At 41.1% G+C, this 20,468-nt stretch overlaps 2 protein-coding genes across 4 annotated transcripts in view; one reads left to right on the plus strand and one right to left on the minus strand.

Moving 5' to 3' along the window:
* The first annotated feature begins 2,907 nt into the window (after window positions 1-2,907).
* On the plus strand, window positions 2,908-6,544 carry shisa3 (shisa family member 3). The gene is made up of 2 exons (XM_017474534.3): window positions 2,908-3,693; window positions 5,850-6,544. Exons 1-2 carry the CDS (start codon window positions 3,423-3,425, stop codon window positions 6,443-6,445), a joined length of 867 nt encoding a protein of 288 aa, XP_017330023.1. The 5' UTR covers window positions 2,908-3,422; the 3' UTR covers window positions 6,446-6,544.
* Window positions 6,545-8,807: 2,263 nt separating this feature from the next.
* Window positions 8,808-20,468, minus strand: part of atp8a1 (ATPase phospholipid transporting 8A1) — a 157,081-nt gene continuing 145,420 nt past the window's right edge. For all 3 annotated transcript variants that reach the window (XM_053682041.1, XM_053682040.1, XM_053682042.1), the window contains 4 exons: window positions 15,240-15,328; window positions 14,702-14,794; window positions 13,892-13,983; window positions 8,808-11,367 (listed from right to left, as the gene is read on the minus strand). In XM_053682041.1, coding sequence (XP_053538016.1) covers window positions 11,270-11,367; window positions 13,892-13,983; window positions 14,702-14,794; window positions 15,240-15,328 — 372 coding nt within the window. In that variant the 3' untranslated portion in view covers window positions 8,808-11,269. The remainder of the gene's footprint in view (window positions 11,368-13,891; window positions 13,984-14,701; window positions 14,795-15,239; window positions 15,329-20,468) is intronic.

Genomic DNA, 20,468 nt, shown 5'->3' on the forward strand with positions numbered 1-20,468 from the left:
TTTTCTTGTCTCTGGAGTATAACCATGAAAGGTACACGTTTTATATATATATATGTGTGTGTGTGTGTGTGTGTGTGTGTGTGTGTGTGTGTGTGTGTGTGTGTGTGTGTGTTTAAATAACTAAAATTATTTAAAGGATGTAACTACTTCTAAAGCTTAAATAATAAAGCTTTAACTACCGGTTCTTTTATTTCTGACTGTAAGAGTGTAAACATGCGGCACAGCCCCAATTACTGGTAAGTAGCCTATTTTGTTCTTAATACCCTGAAACCAAACCCTGCTGAAAAAAACCCAATAGAAAAAATCACCGAAATTCTTATGACTTCCAGTACAAAAATCATTACAAACCAACAGCTGTTAGCCATTAAAACCAAATGGTTTCCATTGTATAGTAAGAGGTATTAACTACGTAGTCCTTAATGGTATCCACTAGACATGATATGTCACCAATAGAAGGCAACACATTACCAGTGGAGATCCATGGGGACCATTACAGTTTCCATTAAAACCAATACAATTCCCATTAAACCATTACAAATTCTATGAGGGTTTCTATTGTTGTTTTTTCTACAGGGACTTGCCAGAACATTTAAAATCAGCTAAACTGACTGTTAATGCGTTTAGCAAAAAAAAAATACCATAAAAAGGTTTTTGAGGGTTCACTGGATTAGGGTTTTTAGCCTCCTTAAAGGGTTTCCTTAGAACTTGTTACGATAGGAAAACACTGTTGTAGGAATCTGCACAAAACATTTAAGGATTTCCCCCAGATTGACAACCGAAGGGTTGAAAACTTTTTAAGACTATATATTTATGAGAATTTAAGCATACAGATAATAGAAGAGAAGTGGGGAAGGAAGAGAACATCACATTACAGTTATACGTCCCTCTGTGCTACACAATACATTACGATACACTCTCAGTCTGTTTTTTTTTTTTTTTTTTTTTTTTTTTTTTGGCCCTCTAAGTGTAATAATTGAAAGGGACAGCAGAGGGCGACACTCCAGTACTATTAATAAAACACGTTCATGTGTCTATTGATTTTTGTTTAAATTTTATGCTAGCCTATCAGTGCTAGAATAACTGTTATTCTAACACATATGCATACACACACACACACACACACACACACACACACACCAATCAGCTATAACATTAAAACCACTGACAAGTGAAGTGAATAACATTATCTTGTTTACAAGGGCACCTGTTAAGTGGGATATATTAGGCAGCAAGTGAACAGTCAGTTCCTGAAGGTGTGTTGTGGTATTTGGCACCAAGATGTTAGCAGCAGATCCTTTAAGTGCTGTAAATTGCGAGCTGGGGCATCCATGGATCAGACTTGTTTGTCCAGCACATAATGATGAGGGACAAGATCGGCTCGAGATCTGGGGAATTTGAGGCCGAGTCAACACCTTGAACTCTTTGTCATGTTCCTCAAACCATTCCTGAACAATTATCCTGCTGAAAGAGGACACTGCCATTAGGGAATACCATTACCATGAAGGCGTGTACTTGGTCTGCAACAATGTTTAGGTAGGCGATACGTGTCAAAGTAACATCACAGGTTCCCGAGCAGAACATTGCCCTGAGCATCAAACTATCTGCTGACTTGCTTTTTTCCCATAGTAAATCCTAGTGCCATCTCTTCCCCAGATAAGCAATGCACACCCACCCGGCTGTGATGTAAACTAAAATGTGATTAATCAGACCAGGCCACCTTCTTCCACTGCTCTATGGTCCAGTTCTGATGTCCAGTCCCACTGTAAACACCTTCAGCAGTGGACAGAGGTCAGCATGGGCACTTGGAGCGGTCTGCCGCAACTCAGCAAGCTGTGAAGCATTATTTCTTCTGACACATTTCTATCATAACCAGCATGAACGTTTTCAGCAATTTGTGCGGCAGTAGCTCTTCTGTGGGATCAGACCATATGGGCTATCCTTCACTCCCCATGTACATCAACGAGCCTTGGGTGCCCATGACCCTGTCACCAGTTCACGGGCTGTCCTTCCTTGGAACACTTTTGGTAGATACTAACCACTGCATACCGGGAAGACCCCACAAGACCTGCTGTTTTGGAGATGTTTTGACCCAGAACCTTACGCTTGCCCATTTTTCCTGCTTCCAACATATCAACATTGAGAACTGACTGTTCACTTGCTGCTTAATATATCCCCCACTTGACAGGTGCCATTGTAGCAAAATAATCACTGTTATTCACTACTGCGTATATGCTATGCAATATGTGTAACATTTTAGTCATGACAATTTTATAAGCTTTTGAAAAAAACTAACCAAAGTATATGTCATTTGTCCTGCCCCAAGATTTTTTTTATACTGACCACACCCTCTTAAATGATCTCACATGAATGAAGTAATGTTATTTCTAACAAAAACACTTCCACTGCAAGAGCTTAGTAATAAGTTTCACATTATGCTTCTATATTATACTGTCCTAATTGACTTGATGTCCCAATATACCTGAATTTACCTTCATGTAAAGGTGCATGTAGTATATATTTAAACTTGATTTATTTATGTACCTTAAATCGTATTTAAAAGTTGACTACTGCGTATCCACGCTTCCGTGTGAAAGACACACATTAAAGGTACAAAAGATGTTCCATCTGAGGGTCCCACCCCAGTGACAAGGAAGAGGTACAGTTTATTAACCATACAGTTATTGTTGTTGTTGTTGTTGTTTTTAGAGTTTATAGAAGGTGCTGTGAATGACCCGCTGTAGTTATGGGACTGGTCTGTTCAATTATTTGAAGCATATCGGATTGAACCTGGATTTACACACCAATCCTCATCCCACTTGCGTTCGTAATTGGCGCGAATGACGTCATGGTACGTCAGGCCACGCAGCTGCGCGCGCCTCCGCTCCAAAACTCACTCAAAACTCCATGACAATAGAGTGAGCGGAGAGTGAAGCCCGGTGCGCGCGCTCAAAGCTTAAAACTCAGCGTCAGGCTCGAGACACATCAAACTGCCTGAGAACACACACACACACACACACACACACACACACACACACACACAGAGAGAAAGAGAGAGCTTTCCCTGGAAACGACGTTAACTTCAAACTGTCGGATTTGGGGCAAATCTGTGTTGACTGGAGGAGCAGTGAAACTGTCAGACAGGCTTCGTGGATGGATTGAGCGTCTGTGAGAGTTTGTAAAGCTCAAGTGTGTATAATTGCGTTTATTTTGAGGTTTTCCGCTAACTGGGGAACTGAATATGAGAGCATCATTTATTTTAACGGCTGAAGGAAAAGCGCTAGAGGTGTTCCAGATCTCGAGATGGTAACTAAACCGGAGACGGGAGTGGACTAGACTCCATAAGATCTGCCGTTAAGTTTTGAACACACAGAGGAGCATTAACCGACGCGTGTAATAGACATCAAGTGAACGGTCTGTGCGGCATGGCGCGCTGGGTAAGCTGTCTCGTTCTGGGTTATCTCACATGGCACTTGTACATCCCCGATGCGCGGGGAGAGTACTGTCACGGCTGGCTGGACAACAGCGGAAACTACCATGAAGGCTTCCAGTGTCCGGAGCACTTGGACACGGCGGACGCGGCCGTGTGTTGCGGGAGCTGCGCGCTGCGGTACTGCTGTGCTGCCACGGACGCGCGCCTGGACCAGGGCAGCTGCACCAACCACCGGGACAGCGAGCACACGGAATACACACCGCGTAAGACACACACACACACACACACCTGGGTCATGCACTGCAGTCTGGAACAATGACTCAACTCACCCATAACTTAACTGTTTAGAGATTTAAAAAGGATAAAACCTACTCAAAACATACAATCATACTAAAATAGTAGCCTAAAACAAATGAACACGGTTTAAAAAAAATAAATAAATAAATAAATATATATATATATATATATATATATATATATATATATATATATATATATATATATATATATATATCATTAAAAAAACGTTAGATTCGTTTAGTGTGGTTGAGGATGATCTGCGCTTTTCCTTGATGCTAGAAAAAAGTGCATATGTCTATAGAAACTTAAAATGACGCACATTAGTGTCTGCTGGTAGAAATACAGCGCAATGTGTGTATGTTTTGGTAAAATCATTCTGCACACAACAAAGTGCAAAATACAAAAAAAAAAAAAAAACCGAACCAAACCCAATACAAACAAGCTTGTATTTCATGATAGATGTGGACAGGTCTATATAATACAATAATATAATAAACTCAATATTTAAAGTACCCACATGAATAACTCGGCTATACAGCAGACTGGTGATGAAGTGACACAGTGAACACGCATAAACATGTTTAGTAGCTGTGGAATACATGCTGTTGCTCTGCAGTCCAATCTTAATTTCTGAACTGATTGCAGTTCAGTCCAATTCAGTCTGCAGAGCTGTGTAGCAATGTTGTTTAGCAGAATACACTGCAGGTGTTGAACAAATGTTTACTGTAGCGCACTGAAATATTGTCGGGAACGCAGACGCTCTGAAGGGTGCGATTTCATTTCCCTCGCAGGAGACTGAAGGAGGTAAAGACTACAGACTCGATCACACTGCGCAGAGACACCTGTTCTCATGTGTGATTTATAGGAGCAGGAGACAGACACGAAACGAGTTTGGAAACCAGATACACCTGAGTGTCACCACACACACATTACCCCCTCCCACTGCCTCTGTGTGTATGTGTGTGTATATGTGAGAGAGTGAGTGTGAGTGAGTGAATGTGTGTGTGTGTGTAAGAGAGAGAGAGAGAGAGAGAAGCTGGAAATGATTGGATCGGAATCAGTGAACAAATAAGAAATATAAGAGAAATGAGATTTTATTGAGGAAAACTGTCCTCAAAGCTCTTTGAAGAATATATACACACAATATTGTTAGGACATTTGATGTCCAAATATGAGGGCAGTAGGCTATCGGGAGGTTGTCGTATAGTTTAGAGGCTCAAAGAACATGCTAGTTTAGTTGTATCCATATTTAACATATTTAAGATTATAAGTGCATGTATAAGTGCTCCTGAGAAGATCTGTAAGATCCTTCATTTTCATTATAGCATGAGAAACAAAACAGCAAATCTAACTGTTGATCAAACAAACCAATTCTAAGCTCTATAAAGAAACTCGGTCATTTCAGGATTATGCGTCGTCTTAGATAACCACCCCTATAACCCACCTTCAATCCAAAGTCAAGCTCCAAGGCCGTAACATCAGACTGCAATCCGATGCTGTTACATAAACTTGTCCTGAGGCAGAGGAAGAAAATCTTTCGTTTGCCGTCGCTCGGTCATCTTTAGTAACAGTAACCATTCAGCTGTCTAAAAGCAGACGTGCTCCCAATACAAGAGCACGTATTTCAGCCAAACACCTTATAAAAGAGTGAATCGTGTACTTTATGTTCCCTATTAGATGGCAAGTGTTTTGAAAATCGCAATTACGTTATTAGAGATTATTACGTTATTAAAAACACAGAAATAGAAATGTCAGAAGAATTTTTTTTTAATGAGTAGACAGCCTTAATTACTAAATAGACAGGCGTAAGTACTTGATATCTTATTGACGTTATATTTCATAACGATTTTACACTTAATATTAAAAACCGAGTAATTAAATGAAACCACCATAAAGCATCACATAATTATCTACATCACCATCCAACAGAATAGGTTTGTTCAGGGGTTCTCCGGAGAGTTGAGGGTTTTTTTTAGGGAAACATTTCGTTGAGGTGTTCTACCAGACAGCCACCTAGAGTTCTAGATTTATCTTCTGTCTAAGACGAGGTCAATCTCCGCAATGTGTTTCCCATGAAGTCTGACCGTTCATGCATTTCCCCCTGCTCTTCCTCCTTCAGAACCTATCTACATGCCGTTCCTGATGGTTGGCTCCATTTTTGTGGCGTTTGTGGTCATTGGCTCGTTGGTGGCTGTATACTGTTGTACGTGTTTACGGCCCAAACAGCCGACGCAGCAGCCGATCCGCTTCTCCCTGCGTAGCTGCCAGGGCGAGACCATCCCCATGATCCTGACTGCAGGGGCGGCGCCTACCAACCTGCGCGCACCGTCGCGCCAGTCCAGCACGGCCACAACAAGCTCCAGCAGTGCTGGCGGGGGCAGCTCACTGCGCCGTTTCTCTCTGAGCAGATCTGATGTTCTGGGACTCCAGCAGCCCCCGCAGCAGCTCCTGCTGGCCTCAGCCTCTTCTGTATCCACACCAGTGTCCCTGGCACCAGCTCAGCCCTTACTGCCTCCTCCACCTCCACCTCCATACTCATCTCCACAGTGCCTGCAGGGCAGCGTCTCTTACGTGCACACACACCAACACGGCCACCATCAGAGCCTCCACACGGCCCAGAGCTCCAACCTCCTCCTGTCTCAGCAGTACTTCTTCCCCTTGCAGCCGGAGCCGTTTGGTGGGAATAAAGGCTTTGCTGACTTCAACCAGAGCTGATCTGGAGCTTCAGGAACAGGACACTGGACACACTATTTCTCTAGCCTGAACTGGAATACAATATGAAGTGATGCTTCTTTTTTTTTGGGGGGGGGGGGGGGGGGGGGGGGAATAGTAGTTGTCAGGCTTTTTGTTGAGTTGCAGAGGGTTTGGTTGACGCTGAAGAGCTGCTGAAACTAGCGGGAACGAGACAGGCACATAACTACAGAGGAAAGCACAATATTTTTGTCTGGAACTCACGCAGGCCCCTGTTTGCACCTCTTAATAAATTATATTCAGTTTATGCACTTTTATCGTGTTTTATATAAATGTTTCTATCTTCCTGGATGTTCGATAAAGCGAATTAACACGGGACGCTCAAGGAAAGGACTGTAAGAACGAAGACCTATTTAGAAGAATTATTCTGGACTACTCGGTTCTCATTGACGGAATTAAAACAACGCAAACCAGGAATGAAAACGATCTTTTAGACAATCACAGATACGGTTACGGTTTACTAGATAAAGAGTGCAGAGTGTGTACGCGTCTGTGCGGATGTGTGCGTTTGCTTTGTAGAACGAGATTAAAATATGTAGTTGCCTAAACCAGGGAAGCTGATTGTCCACATTAAAAAAAAAAACTGTTTTTTTTTTTGTTTTTTTTGTTCGTGCTGAAATGTATATTTCACAGCACATTATGTTTGCTCAGTGAAAAGAATAGCTACTAACGTCGAGCCATGTTTCTTCACATTCCTCGCTCCTCTCTCAACTACAACAGAGTAAGACACAGCTACCTCTGGGACTGTTTTTCTTTTCAACTGTTTGTTTTTCCATGATCTGGTTTAGGTTTTGTATTTCATTTAGCATAATTCATAGAAAGCTGCATAATTGCCCATAATCGTGCTGGTTTCAGGTTACGTTGACAGTTACACGCTCTCTGCTAGATTTGTGGTGAGCGAAATGCTCCGAGCGCTCACGTTACTGAAATATCGGACCAACCGGAGCGGCGCATCGAGCTGGGGAACAGTCATGTACGAGAACTGTGTGAACACTCTGTTCTGCTGTTTAAAAACAATCTGATTAAATGTCACATTTTTAAATAATTTTGCTGTAATAAAGTAATAACTTTTCCTCAAAGGGTTTTCTCTGAATGTGGGAACAGTCTCATGATGTATTCATGTAAGAAATAGGGATTTTTTAAAATGATTTTGAATGCACGGCAGAAATCTGCAGTTTTTATGACCAACAGTGTACATTATACAAGATGGGAAAATAGTTTACTCCAAGGACAAACTCAGAACAGGCCACCAAGACCGATACTGATGCTTTCATTGTGAAAATATTTACTGAACTATACTGGAGCATTTCGGCAATCCCCAGACGATCCGGACAGGAACTGAATCAAGCGGCTGTAAAATGAGAAATCTAGTCATCGGAGATGGCATCTACTTAGTACACATGAACTGGGTTGATAGTTTCTGGGGTCCTCTCCGCCTTTTCCTGTTTAGTTTCTCACGGCTGTGTGTGTGTGTTTGTCTGCCCAATTTATAATGATTCAATTTTCTTAATTACAGGATAAAATAAATACAGTACACACCAACACTCCAGCGAGTCTTCAGGCCAGGGTTCAACTCTTGCAAATGTGTCTAACGAGTTGGATTTGTGAAAGGAAACCAAAGAAAAGTGAATAGAAAACATTTTCTTCCATTTACATGCAATACGAGGACCGTACGGATCCGTGCTTATCCCACAGGGTCGTGTCTAAACGAAGCAGAGAAGAAATTCAGGAGTAAATGCAGTCAACATGATTCAAACCCATTGAAGCTCATAAACAGGTTAAGTACGGTACAGGCCGAGGCCCGGAGACGAAGCAGACAGAAACATCCTTCTAAAGAACACCACAGTGTGGCAAATAAACCAAGAGCGTGGGACGCCGGGATTCATAGTAGTTTACACAAGAACCTGGAATTTACATGACTGCAATATTTTATTCTTTTACAGTCTTCATGAGCGATAAACACGACATGCCCTGACGCAGTGTTCATTGACGGAATCTACAGGTTTAACACACAAAATTATTTAGCGGGTTGAATGATTTGGTGGATTTACACTGGTCTAGACAGGAAATAGGCCAGTGGAACACTATTCTGAAACCTGATGCTTAATATTAATGTGGGAATTAATGCTAAATATTAGATTTATGTTCAAAACAGGCTTTTTAAAAAAAAAAAAAAAAAAAATTCTGTTTCTGGTGAAAGTCAAGTTTTACACAATGTCAGTTAAATTTCTGAGGCAAATCTCATGACAAAGCAGTGAAAATATATACACAGAAGGGAAACCGATTTGAGTTCAGTTCTAAAAGTTAAAAGTGAACGAGGTCAGTATTGACGACGAAAAGCTTTTATTTCCTTGTTCATGTGGTAAAGTTTATTTCATTAGTCCGTTATGACAGTAAAAGACAGAACACTTAAAATTTCGCAGTCCCGACATGCTGAACAATCATTAAACAATGAAGACATAAAATAAAGAAGAAAAAAAAAACAGCCATAAAAGGTTAATACAAACTTTTTTTTTATTTATTAAAAAAAAAAAATGCAGAAGGAGAATTAGTGTACGACTAACATTTAATCCAGTCATGCAGTCAACCACATCCACAGACAACAGCTTTGCTAACGCACGAGTCCGACTCTGTCACTGGCTTCCTGTTCGAAAACTCAGCACTCAGTTCAGCGAGAGCCAATCAGAACCGACGGCCGAGAAAAAAACCCAAACGCTCACCAGAAGCAGAGATAAGAAGACAAATGCACTGTAGCTGTACTTTACAATTAGCTGGAAAGGAAACGCTGAGATTCCCGTTTAAAGAAGAGATACGCTGTGAGCTTTTAAATAAAAGTACATACAGACACACAACACACACACACACACACAATACTGGAAATAATACTCAAGATCAGAGAGACTCGCCACCACCGGGGAGATTAACAGTGCAGTGCGCAACATCATCTGTCAAGCTTTAGTTAGGCATCACTGACAAGAACCCCTCAGTGCCTGGGACAGATACATACACACACACTCCCCCTCCACACACACACACTAGCACACATCCCACACGCGTACACGGCCATGCAGCAGCACATAACTCACTGATTATACCTGGAGTCGTGCAGACGAGGAGCGAGCAGCATCACACACAGGAAAGACACAGACATGGGAGGTTCACACAATCAAATGCAGACTCACACGTGCACGCACACGTGCACACTCACACACACACACACACACGCGCACACACACACACACACGCACACAACCCTTCCTTCGCCAATACAAAGGGATTTAAGATTCAGGATGAAGAAATAGCAGTTATTCTCCCAGGGTTAATTTAAAACAGACATGCTTAACAACAGGTATACACACACACACACACACACACACACACACACACACTTTCAAGCACGCACACACAAACCCACACTCACACACATGCACATGCAGACAAGACACAATAAACACACAAATATAGAACCTGCTCTCCCACAGGGAGAAGAGAACTAGTGCACGAACTCGAGCGTAAAAGAAGAAAGAACGAAGCCTTAATAATGTTAACAGGACAGTTCCAGTCACAGGGATATTAGACTCATCTTCCCAGGAGACGGACAACAAAACAAAAGAATGACGTCTTGTTACAAAGCAGATCGATCCAAAAAAGTTGTACTTGTCCAATATAAAAATACAAATCCACAAAATAACTAACTGTAGACACAAAGATGTTTTGATAGTGGGTGCACCTCTAAGCTAAGTCCTCGTTACGTTCCTGTAAGCTAATGGCACTTCAGTTTTGTGGGATCGGCTCGCCATTTTCTCCAAAGTCAAACATTCGGATCAACTAAAATACTTTCAAAGCTGGCTGAAAACAGACTCGATGTGAAGCTCAGTACAGCCTCCCCAAAAATTCTACCGAATCAGCCAGGCACTGCAGAGACAACAGCAGCTTCACGGGTTACTGGATTATAAATTCTACCTAGCTAAGGATCTGAAATACTCTCTAATTGGGGACTAAAAAGTTCCTATTAGGCACATTTGTGATTTGCAGCTGTGTGCCATGTGGAATGCAGTAACAGATTCAGGCACAAACAAACAAACAACTGAATCAGGCACAAAACAACTTATTAAAAAAAAATGAAATAAATAGTAATAATAAAATAAAAATGATGACGGAGGAAATTAGAACAAGCAAATCTTTTCAGGTGTGCAGTGGTAAAATCAGTGAAGAACAGAAATGCTTGGGGAGAAATCTGCAAATATGATGAGATAATACATCTTACATTTGAATCCTATGACTGTACTCTTTGGCAATTTCCATTTCTAGAAGATCTGTAGCGGGAATTATGTAGAGCAACGGGAGAGAGGGGATAAATTGCTCTCACTGATTAGAGAAACAGTCAAAGACCACTAACAGAAACTGTTACTACCGTCATCCCAGCAGATTTCAGTTGGCTTTAAGTACAGGAGTGTGAATGTCAGGGCAGAGAACATGTTGGTGTCTTTCGCAGTGTTCCCAGTGATTAGTGGGGCATTAACACTGCAGTCCAGCGTAAACCACACTCCGCTGGACACACAGCGACTGCACGGCACTGGGACAACTTCAAAACTATGGATTGATTTTGTTCCTTGCTTTTTTATTTATTTATATTATTATTATTCCCTTTTCGAAGTACAGAACTCTTGCTCTGTCCTACTCAAGTCCAGCAAGAGAGCTGGACAAAAACAACCTGACAGGCCTTAACTTCTGTCAGCTTCAAAAGGTTGACTGGCGGCTGAGGGGCCGGGCCGAGGGGGCCGGATCTCACCACTCGTTGGTCCGCTGCTTGGTAGTGTCATAGGCCCTGATGACCTCTGATTGGGAGACCACTCCGTTCTCATCCTGAGAGAAAGCGTAGCCATCTGCAGGAAGAGATTACGGACAAGACAAGTCAGAAAATACAGTACAAATACGTATAGAAGGGGTGGGCAATACGGCAAAATGAATTACAATACAAGAAAACATTTCGTTTTTCTAACAAAGTGGCCATGCCACATTTGTGGACATTAAAGAGGAAAAATGAAAGCAACAGTCCAAAAACAGATTTTAACATCTAATCAGTTAACATTAACAGTGGTGTAATTGCAATATCAGTGTTCTACTGTCATATTGCCCAGCCCTGGCTGATAGAATTTTCTAGAGATTACATTGAGAAAAGTGAACAATGCAAATATGAACACACTTTTTAGAACCAAGTCAGATTGCAAAGATCTATATAAAATGATGAAATGGCAATTGAAAAAGGAAATTGTGGTTAACTTAAGTGTTAAGTGTATGTGAGGGATCAGTTTGGGCGTGACCTGTTAAGACAAAAGCAGCCAATCAAAACAAAAGGGAAATGTTAGTGCTTTGTGTTTGTTAAGCTATGATTATGTTGTCAGGTAAAAGACCCGCTTTCAGTTCTCTTTCAATATGACCCATAGAACTGCTCGATATGTCCCTGTAACAGCATTTAAAATTGTTTTTTTTAACACTTTGTGCTAAGGAGTGACACCCTGTCTCATGCTGTATGATGCAGAACCTCAGAATTCATCATTTAGATACACTATATCCTCTACTGCACTGCACACTGGGGTTAACCTTTGACCCCTGACTCACCTTTATGTCTCAACCGACTCGGCCTCTCCCTGCTGACCTGGAGGCGCATGCAAGAGGCCGAGGAGAACGGTGCATTGTGGGTATGACAGTGGGACATGGAAATAATTAGACGTGACAACAGAGCTACACAGCACAGCACAAACACATGCGCAAACACATGAGGTGTTCGGGAAGAGGTGAAGCCATATTTAAAAGGTAGGTTAATAAAGCAGATTAGGATTAAGGTCTGATTTTCAGGTAAATGACATGCAGAATTAGACTATGACCGAGTGCGTCCCTTCCCCACCTAAAAACAAACAACAAACATAATATCATGAGCAAATAATTAGAACAAAAGCAACAGAAAGCAAACAAGCGCAAATCAAGATGGAGGAAGCGTGCGTCAGGCCGAGCTCGACACAGGTGGGTATGTTCGCAATTATAGTTGCGAGGCATGTCAGTGTGTGTGAACGCCTTGTGAGATCAAATATCCTGTGACAGGCATTACCACCAAGCGCTGAGGTTGTTCTCCAGTGGTTTGACTAAAAACAACAATTCTGTCACATTACTCCCTCGTCTAGTCAAATGTCTAATGGTCTCTACCACGTGATGACCAGCTGGATCTTGGATCTGACTTTTATGTTATGTCTAGTGGGTGCTACACAACAGGATGGTGTGCTGCTCACACCGCACGACATTTATCACTTGGGACCTGTTGTGTTGTCGCATCTAATTCTCGGATCATCTGAGTGACCAAAAAAAAAAAAAGTTATTGTAAAAAATGAAGAGCAACTTGCTGCAATTATTGTTTCTGCCCTCATTTTGTAAAAAAAGTAACAAACCAAAAAAAAAATGGATGAAAGATTCTTTGGGTAGTACGCAATGTCTGTTCCACAAAGACAACAGGAGGCACTACTATTTTTGATACTGTGCATCACCAGGAAGCATGCATTTGTGAGATATATATATATATATATATATATATATATATATATATATATATATATATATATATATATATATATATATATATATATATATATATATATATATATAAAATACTATAAATAAATATCTATTTATCTATCTATCTATAGATCTATCTATCTATCTATCTATCTATCCATCTATCCATCCATCTATCCATCTATCCATCCATCTATCTATCTATCTATCCATCCATCTATCCATCCATCTATCTATCTAGCTTCACCACTTCATCTCCTGGATCCAGGATTTATCATGAATGGTGATATGCATGCCAAGTTGCTGGGAGTTCTTGTTGATTTTTTGTGTAGTGTGCACTTGACGTAAAGGGAGACGATTCGGTGCATTCCTCACATCTGGCAGCTTTTTTCGGGTTAATTTCCTCTGACTGTCCTAAGGTTTGTTGTCAGCATACAGTGGGTGGGAAATAAGTATTGGATGCGTCATCATCTTTTTTTTTTTAGTTTTCAATACTTTTTTTCAGTACGTTTTTCCCTGTCATTCCACTTTATTACACCTAACTTTCTTTATGGACTTCATTGTTGTGAATTCTTTATATTTCTTGAGTTAATACTGATGTCTGGTGAAAATTTCATGTGAACAGCCTCACTGGAAATATATTTCCTGAAAAAAATGATGACGCATTCAATGCTTATTTCCCCCACTGTATGTGCATCAGTATGCGCCTGAGTGTACGTGTGCACCTGCATTCTGATGGGAGAGATGGAAATAGTGGGGTGTGTGTCCAGCAGGTGGTCTGAGCGTGTGTGTGGTGTGAGTGTTTGGTGTTGGAGTTGGACTGAAGGTGTTTCGCTGACGTACGGAGTATATTCTGCTGCATGGAGTCGGAGCGGTACAGGCTGACTGTGCTCTTCTTAAACACGTTCTTCAGTAGTTGAGCCCTCTCGGTCAGACTGCACGCACACACACATGTGCACACACACACACACACACACACACACATACACACAGAGACAGAGAGACAAAGAAGGAGAGAAAGAGAGAGTAAAGAGTGAGATGCAGACATTATTCAGAACTCTGTCCCACATGAGTGAACTCTCTCACCTGTGGCAGAACCACGAGGAGGACAGACACAGGACAGAGTGTGTAAGATTTACACACCAAAACCCTTAACAGAGCTGCGAGTGTGTTCTGTCTTTGGCCGGCTGAGCCGGGAGAAGAGCCAGCAAGATGATTCACACAGAGCTCAGATCCCCACTCGCACCTTTTCATTAATACTGCCTGTACCTACTGCAGCTTACAGATGATAAAGTGGACAGTGAAAGAAAGTGCAGCTTGTTGGAGAGCTGCTGGCGTTTATTTCACACAGCGAGCAGAGACTTTCAGCCGTTATTGTCCTGTTCATCGAAGTGTGCAGCTCATGTTACTGTAATTCTTTATATTCAGCCAGAGGCTGACAAGGTTGGTCAGGGCTCTCTCTCTCTCTCTCCGTGTGTGTGTGTGTGTATGCATATATATATATATATATATATATATATATATATATATATATATATATATATATATATATATATATATATATATATATGTGTATGTATGTATGTATGTATGTATATATATGCATGTATATGTATATGTGTGTGTGTGTGTGTGTGTGTGTGTGCTCCTTACCTCTTCCCATGAACCACTGCTCCAGGGTCCTTCGACAGAGCCTCTAGTTCCTGAACCTCATCGACCAGGGTCTTGAAGTATGTCTTCTTTATACTGAGACACACACACACACACACACACACACACACACACACACACACACACGAGAGTGTCAGAAGTATAATTGGTTTACAATACAATAAACAATGCACAATACAAGCTCTCTGCACACCGAAATTGCTGAAAAAATCCTTTTTTGATAGTACGCAAACACCAATTCTATGTCAACCATTAATAAAAAAAACAACAACTAAATAATCACTTAAAATGAACAGCTGCATTTCCAAATGAGTTTACAGTCATTTTAATATTAATTTAGAGGCAGAGAAAGTGCTGTTACAAATCCCAAATCATTACATAACCTATTACTGCAATCAGTGCACATGTCTCACAAACGCGCAGAATGATCTTTTCAGGTTAATACAATTATTCATCCGACACTAAACTCTGACACCTTGAACCGAGTCCAGAGAACAGCACATGAGGAAAGGGAACTCACACTTTGTAAGCCAGGTCAAACACCAGAGAAGTGACAGGAATGAAACACAGTCCCATCCAGAAGAGTCCAGAGCTGAACATCATATCTGCCTAAAATACACCCAGAAACACACACACACACACACACACACACACAAAGTGGTCATGTAAGGTATATGAGATTACTATAAACAACTAAACATCTATAGAGAGATATTGAAGAGGGGACATGTTGCGTAATGGTGCTAGTGTGGTTATATATATACAGTGGGGGAAAAAAGTATTTGATCCCCCTGCTGATTTTGTACGTTTGCCCACTGACAAAGAAATGATCAGTCTATAATTTTAATGGTAGGTTTATTTGAACAGTGAGAGACAGAATAACAACAAGAAAATCCAGAAAAACGCACGTCAAAAATGTTATAAATTGATTTGCATTTTAATGAGGGAAATAAGTATTTGACCCCTCTGCAAAACATGACTTAGTACTTGGTTTAAAAACCCTTGTTGGCAATCACAGATGTCAGACGTTTCTTTTAGTTGGCCACCAGGTTTGCACACATCTCAGGAGGGATTTTGTCCCACTCCTCTTTGCAGATCTTCTCCAAGTCATTAAGGTTTCGAGGCTGACGTTTGGCAACTCGAACCTTCAGCTCTCTCCACAGATTTTCTATGGGATTTAGGTCTGGAGACTGGCTAGGCCACTCCAGGACCTTAATGTGCTTCTTCTTGAGCCACTCCTTTGTTGCCTTGGCCGTGTGTTTTGGGTCATTGTCATGCGGGAATACCCATCCACGACCCATTTTCAATGCCCTGGCTGAGGGAAGGAGGTTCTCACCCAAGATTTGACGGTACATGGCCCCGTCCATCGTCCCTTTGATGCGGTGAAGTTGTCCTGTCCCCTTAGCAGAAAAACACCCCCAAAGCATAATGTTTCCACCTCCATGTTTGACAGTGGGGATGGTGTTCTTGGGGTCATAGGCAGCATTCCTCCTCCTCCAAACACGGCGAGTTGAGTTGATGCCAAAGAGCTCCATTTTGGTCTCATCTGACCTCAACACTTTCACCCAGTTGTCCTCTGAATCATTCAGATGTTCATTGGCAAACTTCAGACGGGCATGTATATGTGCTTTCTTGAGCAGGGGGACCTTGCGGGCGCTGCAGGATTTCAGTCCTTCACGGCGTAGTGTGTTACTAATTGTTTTCTTGGTGACTATGGTCCCAGCTGCCTTGAGATCATTGACAAGATCCTCCCGTGTAGTTCTGGGCTGATTCCTCACTGTTCTCATGATCGTTGCAACTCCACGAGGTGAGATCTTGCATGGAGCCCCAGGCCGAGTGAGATTGACAGTTCTTTTGTGTTTCTTCCATTTGCGAATAATCGCACCAACTGTTGTCCCCTTCTCACCAAGCTGCTTGGCAATAGTCTTGTAGCCCATTCCAGACTTGTGTAGGTCTACAATCTTGTCCCTGACATCCTTGGAGAGCTCTTTGGTCTTGGCCATGGTGGAGAGTTTGGAATCTGATTGATTGATTGCTTCTGTGGACAGGTGTCTTTTATACAGGTAACAAACTGATATTAGGAGCACTCCCTTTAAGAGTGTGCTCCTAATCTCAGCTCGTTACCTGTATAAAAGACACCTGGGAGCCAGAAATCTTTCTGATTGAGAGGGGGTCAAATACTTATTTCCCTCATTAAAATGCAAATTAATTTATAAAATTTTTGACATGCATTTTTCTGGATTTTTTTGTTGTTATTCTGTCTCTCACTGTTCAAGTAAACATACCATTAAAATTATAGACTGATCATTTCTTTGTCAGTGGGCAAACGTACAAAATCAGCAGGGGATCAAATACTTTTTCCCCTCACTGTATATATATATATATATATATATATATATATATATATATATATATATATATATATATATATATATATACACACACATACATACATACATACATACATATATATAGATAGATAGATAGATATAGATATATCAGACAAAACCAATGGAGGTAAAGTACACTCTTTTTAAATATATTTTAACAAGTCAGCTGAATTCATGGTCATGAGAAGCTGCTAATCATTTGGGGTGTAGAGTGTTTTCCATTCTCACTCAGCCCACCTGCTCCTGCATACCTGCAAACTGCTCAACTGAGAGTGTGTGTGTGAGTGTGTGTGTGTGCCTAAAAGAGAGTTTCAGTGTGTGAGAGAGATGCAGAGGAGACCAAAGGACAAACACCAGTACAAGGCTTGTTTGTGCATTAGGTAAATGTTTGCACCGCACACCCTTCAACCCAGCACTCGCGCTGGGAATTAGGGAGAGGCATCACTCATTCTGTAGGTGTACAGTCGCATTTTCCTGCCCACTTCCAATATTTAACGGCTGTGCTTTTTTGCCAAAACATGCTAAATGTGTTTCCACAGGTCAACAGGAAACCAATTTTTCTCTTTTCATTGAATTACAGGTAAAAAACAAAAAACCAAAAAACCAAAACCAACAACCACCACCACACACACACGTCCAAATATGTTCATCTGTTCGACTCAGGAGACTGGGATGAAGCCTTGGAAAAATCTCAACTGGACCAGGAAAATTGTGTTATCTTTTCAAAATTCTTTAACTAAAACAAATCATTAATATGCTTTCAGATGAAGGCTAAAGTAAGGCCAGTATCAGCCTGCGAGCCAAAATACACCAATAAATTAAATAAACACAGACTGGAAAGACATTCATCTGTTTGGATTGGGTGAGAAACGGAGCAACAAAGCAGATCGCTAATTAAATAATGATATTCAAGTCCTCAAACCTCACACATTCATCTCTCTGAGAATTAAAATAACATTTGGAGGAGAGCAACACTGTGCTCCTGTAAAACATCCGACAATAAAAATACATCTGACAGCACAGAGAAGTCTGCCGTGTGTGAGAGACAGAAAGAGACACACAGACAGTATTAGTGATGTGGTTCTAGAGCATCTACGTCAACAGCCAGTGATCCTCCTGCGTGCGCCATCAAGCATGGCGATGCAGTCATTCGCACATCGCCTGTTTGCTTTGGCCCTGCTGCGCCGAAACGATCAGTCATTAAATGTCAAAGAGCACCAATTCGCTCCCTTGCATCGCAATTTGCCGTACATGCCTGCGCCACTTGTCCAAACTTGGCGGCCCCTAAGCAAAGTCCTTCCTGTAATGGAAACCAGGCGGGTGCCTAAAACGGCGCCATGAGGCACGCCCGCACACACCAATCAGTGTCAAAGCTATCAAAGAACTCAGGTGTTGCCAAATTAGCTAAGCTGGTCACTATTACAGCTCAATAGACTTTGATATCTGACAAAACATATGGGGAGGGGGGAAAAGGAAATCTCAGATGACTGGAAATCTATTATTATTATTTTTTTTTTACCCTCCTCGTAATGTCTCTGTTGATCCTGACTGAACAACCGTGTTCTGTGTCACTGAAAGATTTTTTAGAAAATTGTGCTCGGCGTTGCTAAGAGACATCAAAGAAAAACCACACAAGATCTTCATGCCATGTGGAACTTCAGCAGCCCCTGGGATTAAAGATCTCTCAGCGAAGTGATAGTTTTCTCAATAACAGCACTTTAATCATCATTTTCAGGTTTATCCATCAAGGAATCAAGCGTAGTCTGGGGAATTAAACGCAAACAAAAACCAACGACGAGAATGTTACATCAGTGCCAATAAGCTTGAAAACCGGAAAAGAACAATACACACGTTCTCAGAAAACCTCACGAGAGCAACACTCATGCAAAGAAAACAATTAAGATGAATATAAATTGCCATGTTAGCAACTCTGTGAGTGAACTTGAAAATATTTCACAAGCTGCACTTGTTTGTTTTTAGAGTTTGAGTTCTAAACTGGGGTTTAATGGGGTGTTTATCCAAGGAGCAAGTTGGGTACACAGACTGTAAATCAGCGCCTCGGAGAGACGGCAGGACTCGTAGGTCCTGTTCGCCGCAGCGGTCTTGGTGTAGAGGTGTTTTTAGGATATATTAATAAATGTCTAATGCCTGCTCTCATCAGCCATGCTGGACTATCCACAGCTCCAGCTCTCTGTTTTGACAGTGCTTCAACTGATTCCGTGCCTACTCATGTATCTCTTTCCTGAACACACATGAAATGCACACACAAATCTTAGAAAAGGTTTAGAAATATCAAGTCAACCAAAGCAAAATGAGACTCTGGTGTGTAACCTAGAGTCATGGCCAAGTACCATATTGAGCTACACGTTGTAAGTGCCAAAGATAACAGCACACAACCTGATCGTAGTGTTTCTGAATGCAGAGCTACACTAAAGGACCTCAGATACTGCTGTGATGGGCAAATAAAATAACATCAGAGTCATGACTAGTAAATATCTCGTGTATCATGATTAGTACTGTAAATATCACCCTGAATAGTTGGTGCAGCTGAATTATGCATTGCACCACCACTTAAACCGATAAATAGAAATAACAACAATCATAATAATCTAAATCGTTATTGTTAAAAGGTTTTCAGCTTTTGACTCATCAAGCCATCCAGTTCCCAAATGCCAATGCAGGTTTACATGCATTCCCATGCAAAACAATCACAAAGCTGGCAGAATGCGGCCCTTTTGGTCACATCACATATTCCAAAGTTGAATTTTCGTTTATATTTTCAGAAAAGCACAGATTGAGGCCAGACTTTTTTATTTATTTAATTAATTTGAACTGTTTTGGAGGCATATTTGCAGGCAAAGGAGAAAAAAAAACAACAACATGAAGGACAAAGTGCTCTTGTTAATGAGTGAATATTTAGGATATTTATGGCAAGCTGAATTGAAAATATTTCATTGCCAATACCAAAAGTTTGCAATATGAAAAAAACATGAAAAAGTAGTCTAATCACTGAACAACGCGACAAATTATACGGATTTAGATCGGAATTTACAAATAATAAGGAAATTCGTGAAAATGTTGCACAAAAATATGTTTCACATAAATGTTGAACTGCCCTTAGACATTCATGAGTTTGGTTCTTTTCTCAGTGTAAGAACACGTGTGGTAATTGCACATACGCTACTAACGTAGTAGGCAGAGATTAGGTAAAAAAATAAATAAAATAATAAAACCATTACAATTTTATTTTTTTTTTAAAAATAAGAGTATTCCTTTAACAATGCCTGGTGTTTGGCTGCTCATGCCTGGCAGTGAGAATGCCATAGCAGGAATGTTAATACCGTGGTTGTGATGGTAAA

The sequence above is a fragment of the Ictalurus punctatus genome, chromosome 8 (genome assembly GCF_001660625.3).
Source record: "Ictalurus punctatus breed USDA103 chromosome 8, Coco_2.0, whole genome shotgun sequence".
Classification (NCBI taxonomy): domain Eukaryota; kingdom Metazoa; phylum Chordata; class Actinopteri; order Siluriformes; family Ictaluridae; genus Ictalurus; species Ictalurus punctatus.

Bases quoted from the DNA above. Each gene is read 5' to 3' on its own strand.
- shisa3 (XM_017474534.3), top strand. From the start codon at position 3,423: ATGGCGCGCTGGGTAAGCTGTCTCGTTCTGGGTTATCTCACATGGCAC. The intron at 3,694-5,849 runs GTAAGACACACA...TTCCTCCTTCAG, and splicing joins GCACACGGAATACACACCGC to AACCTATCTACATGCCGTTC.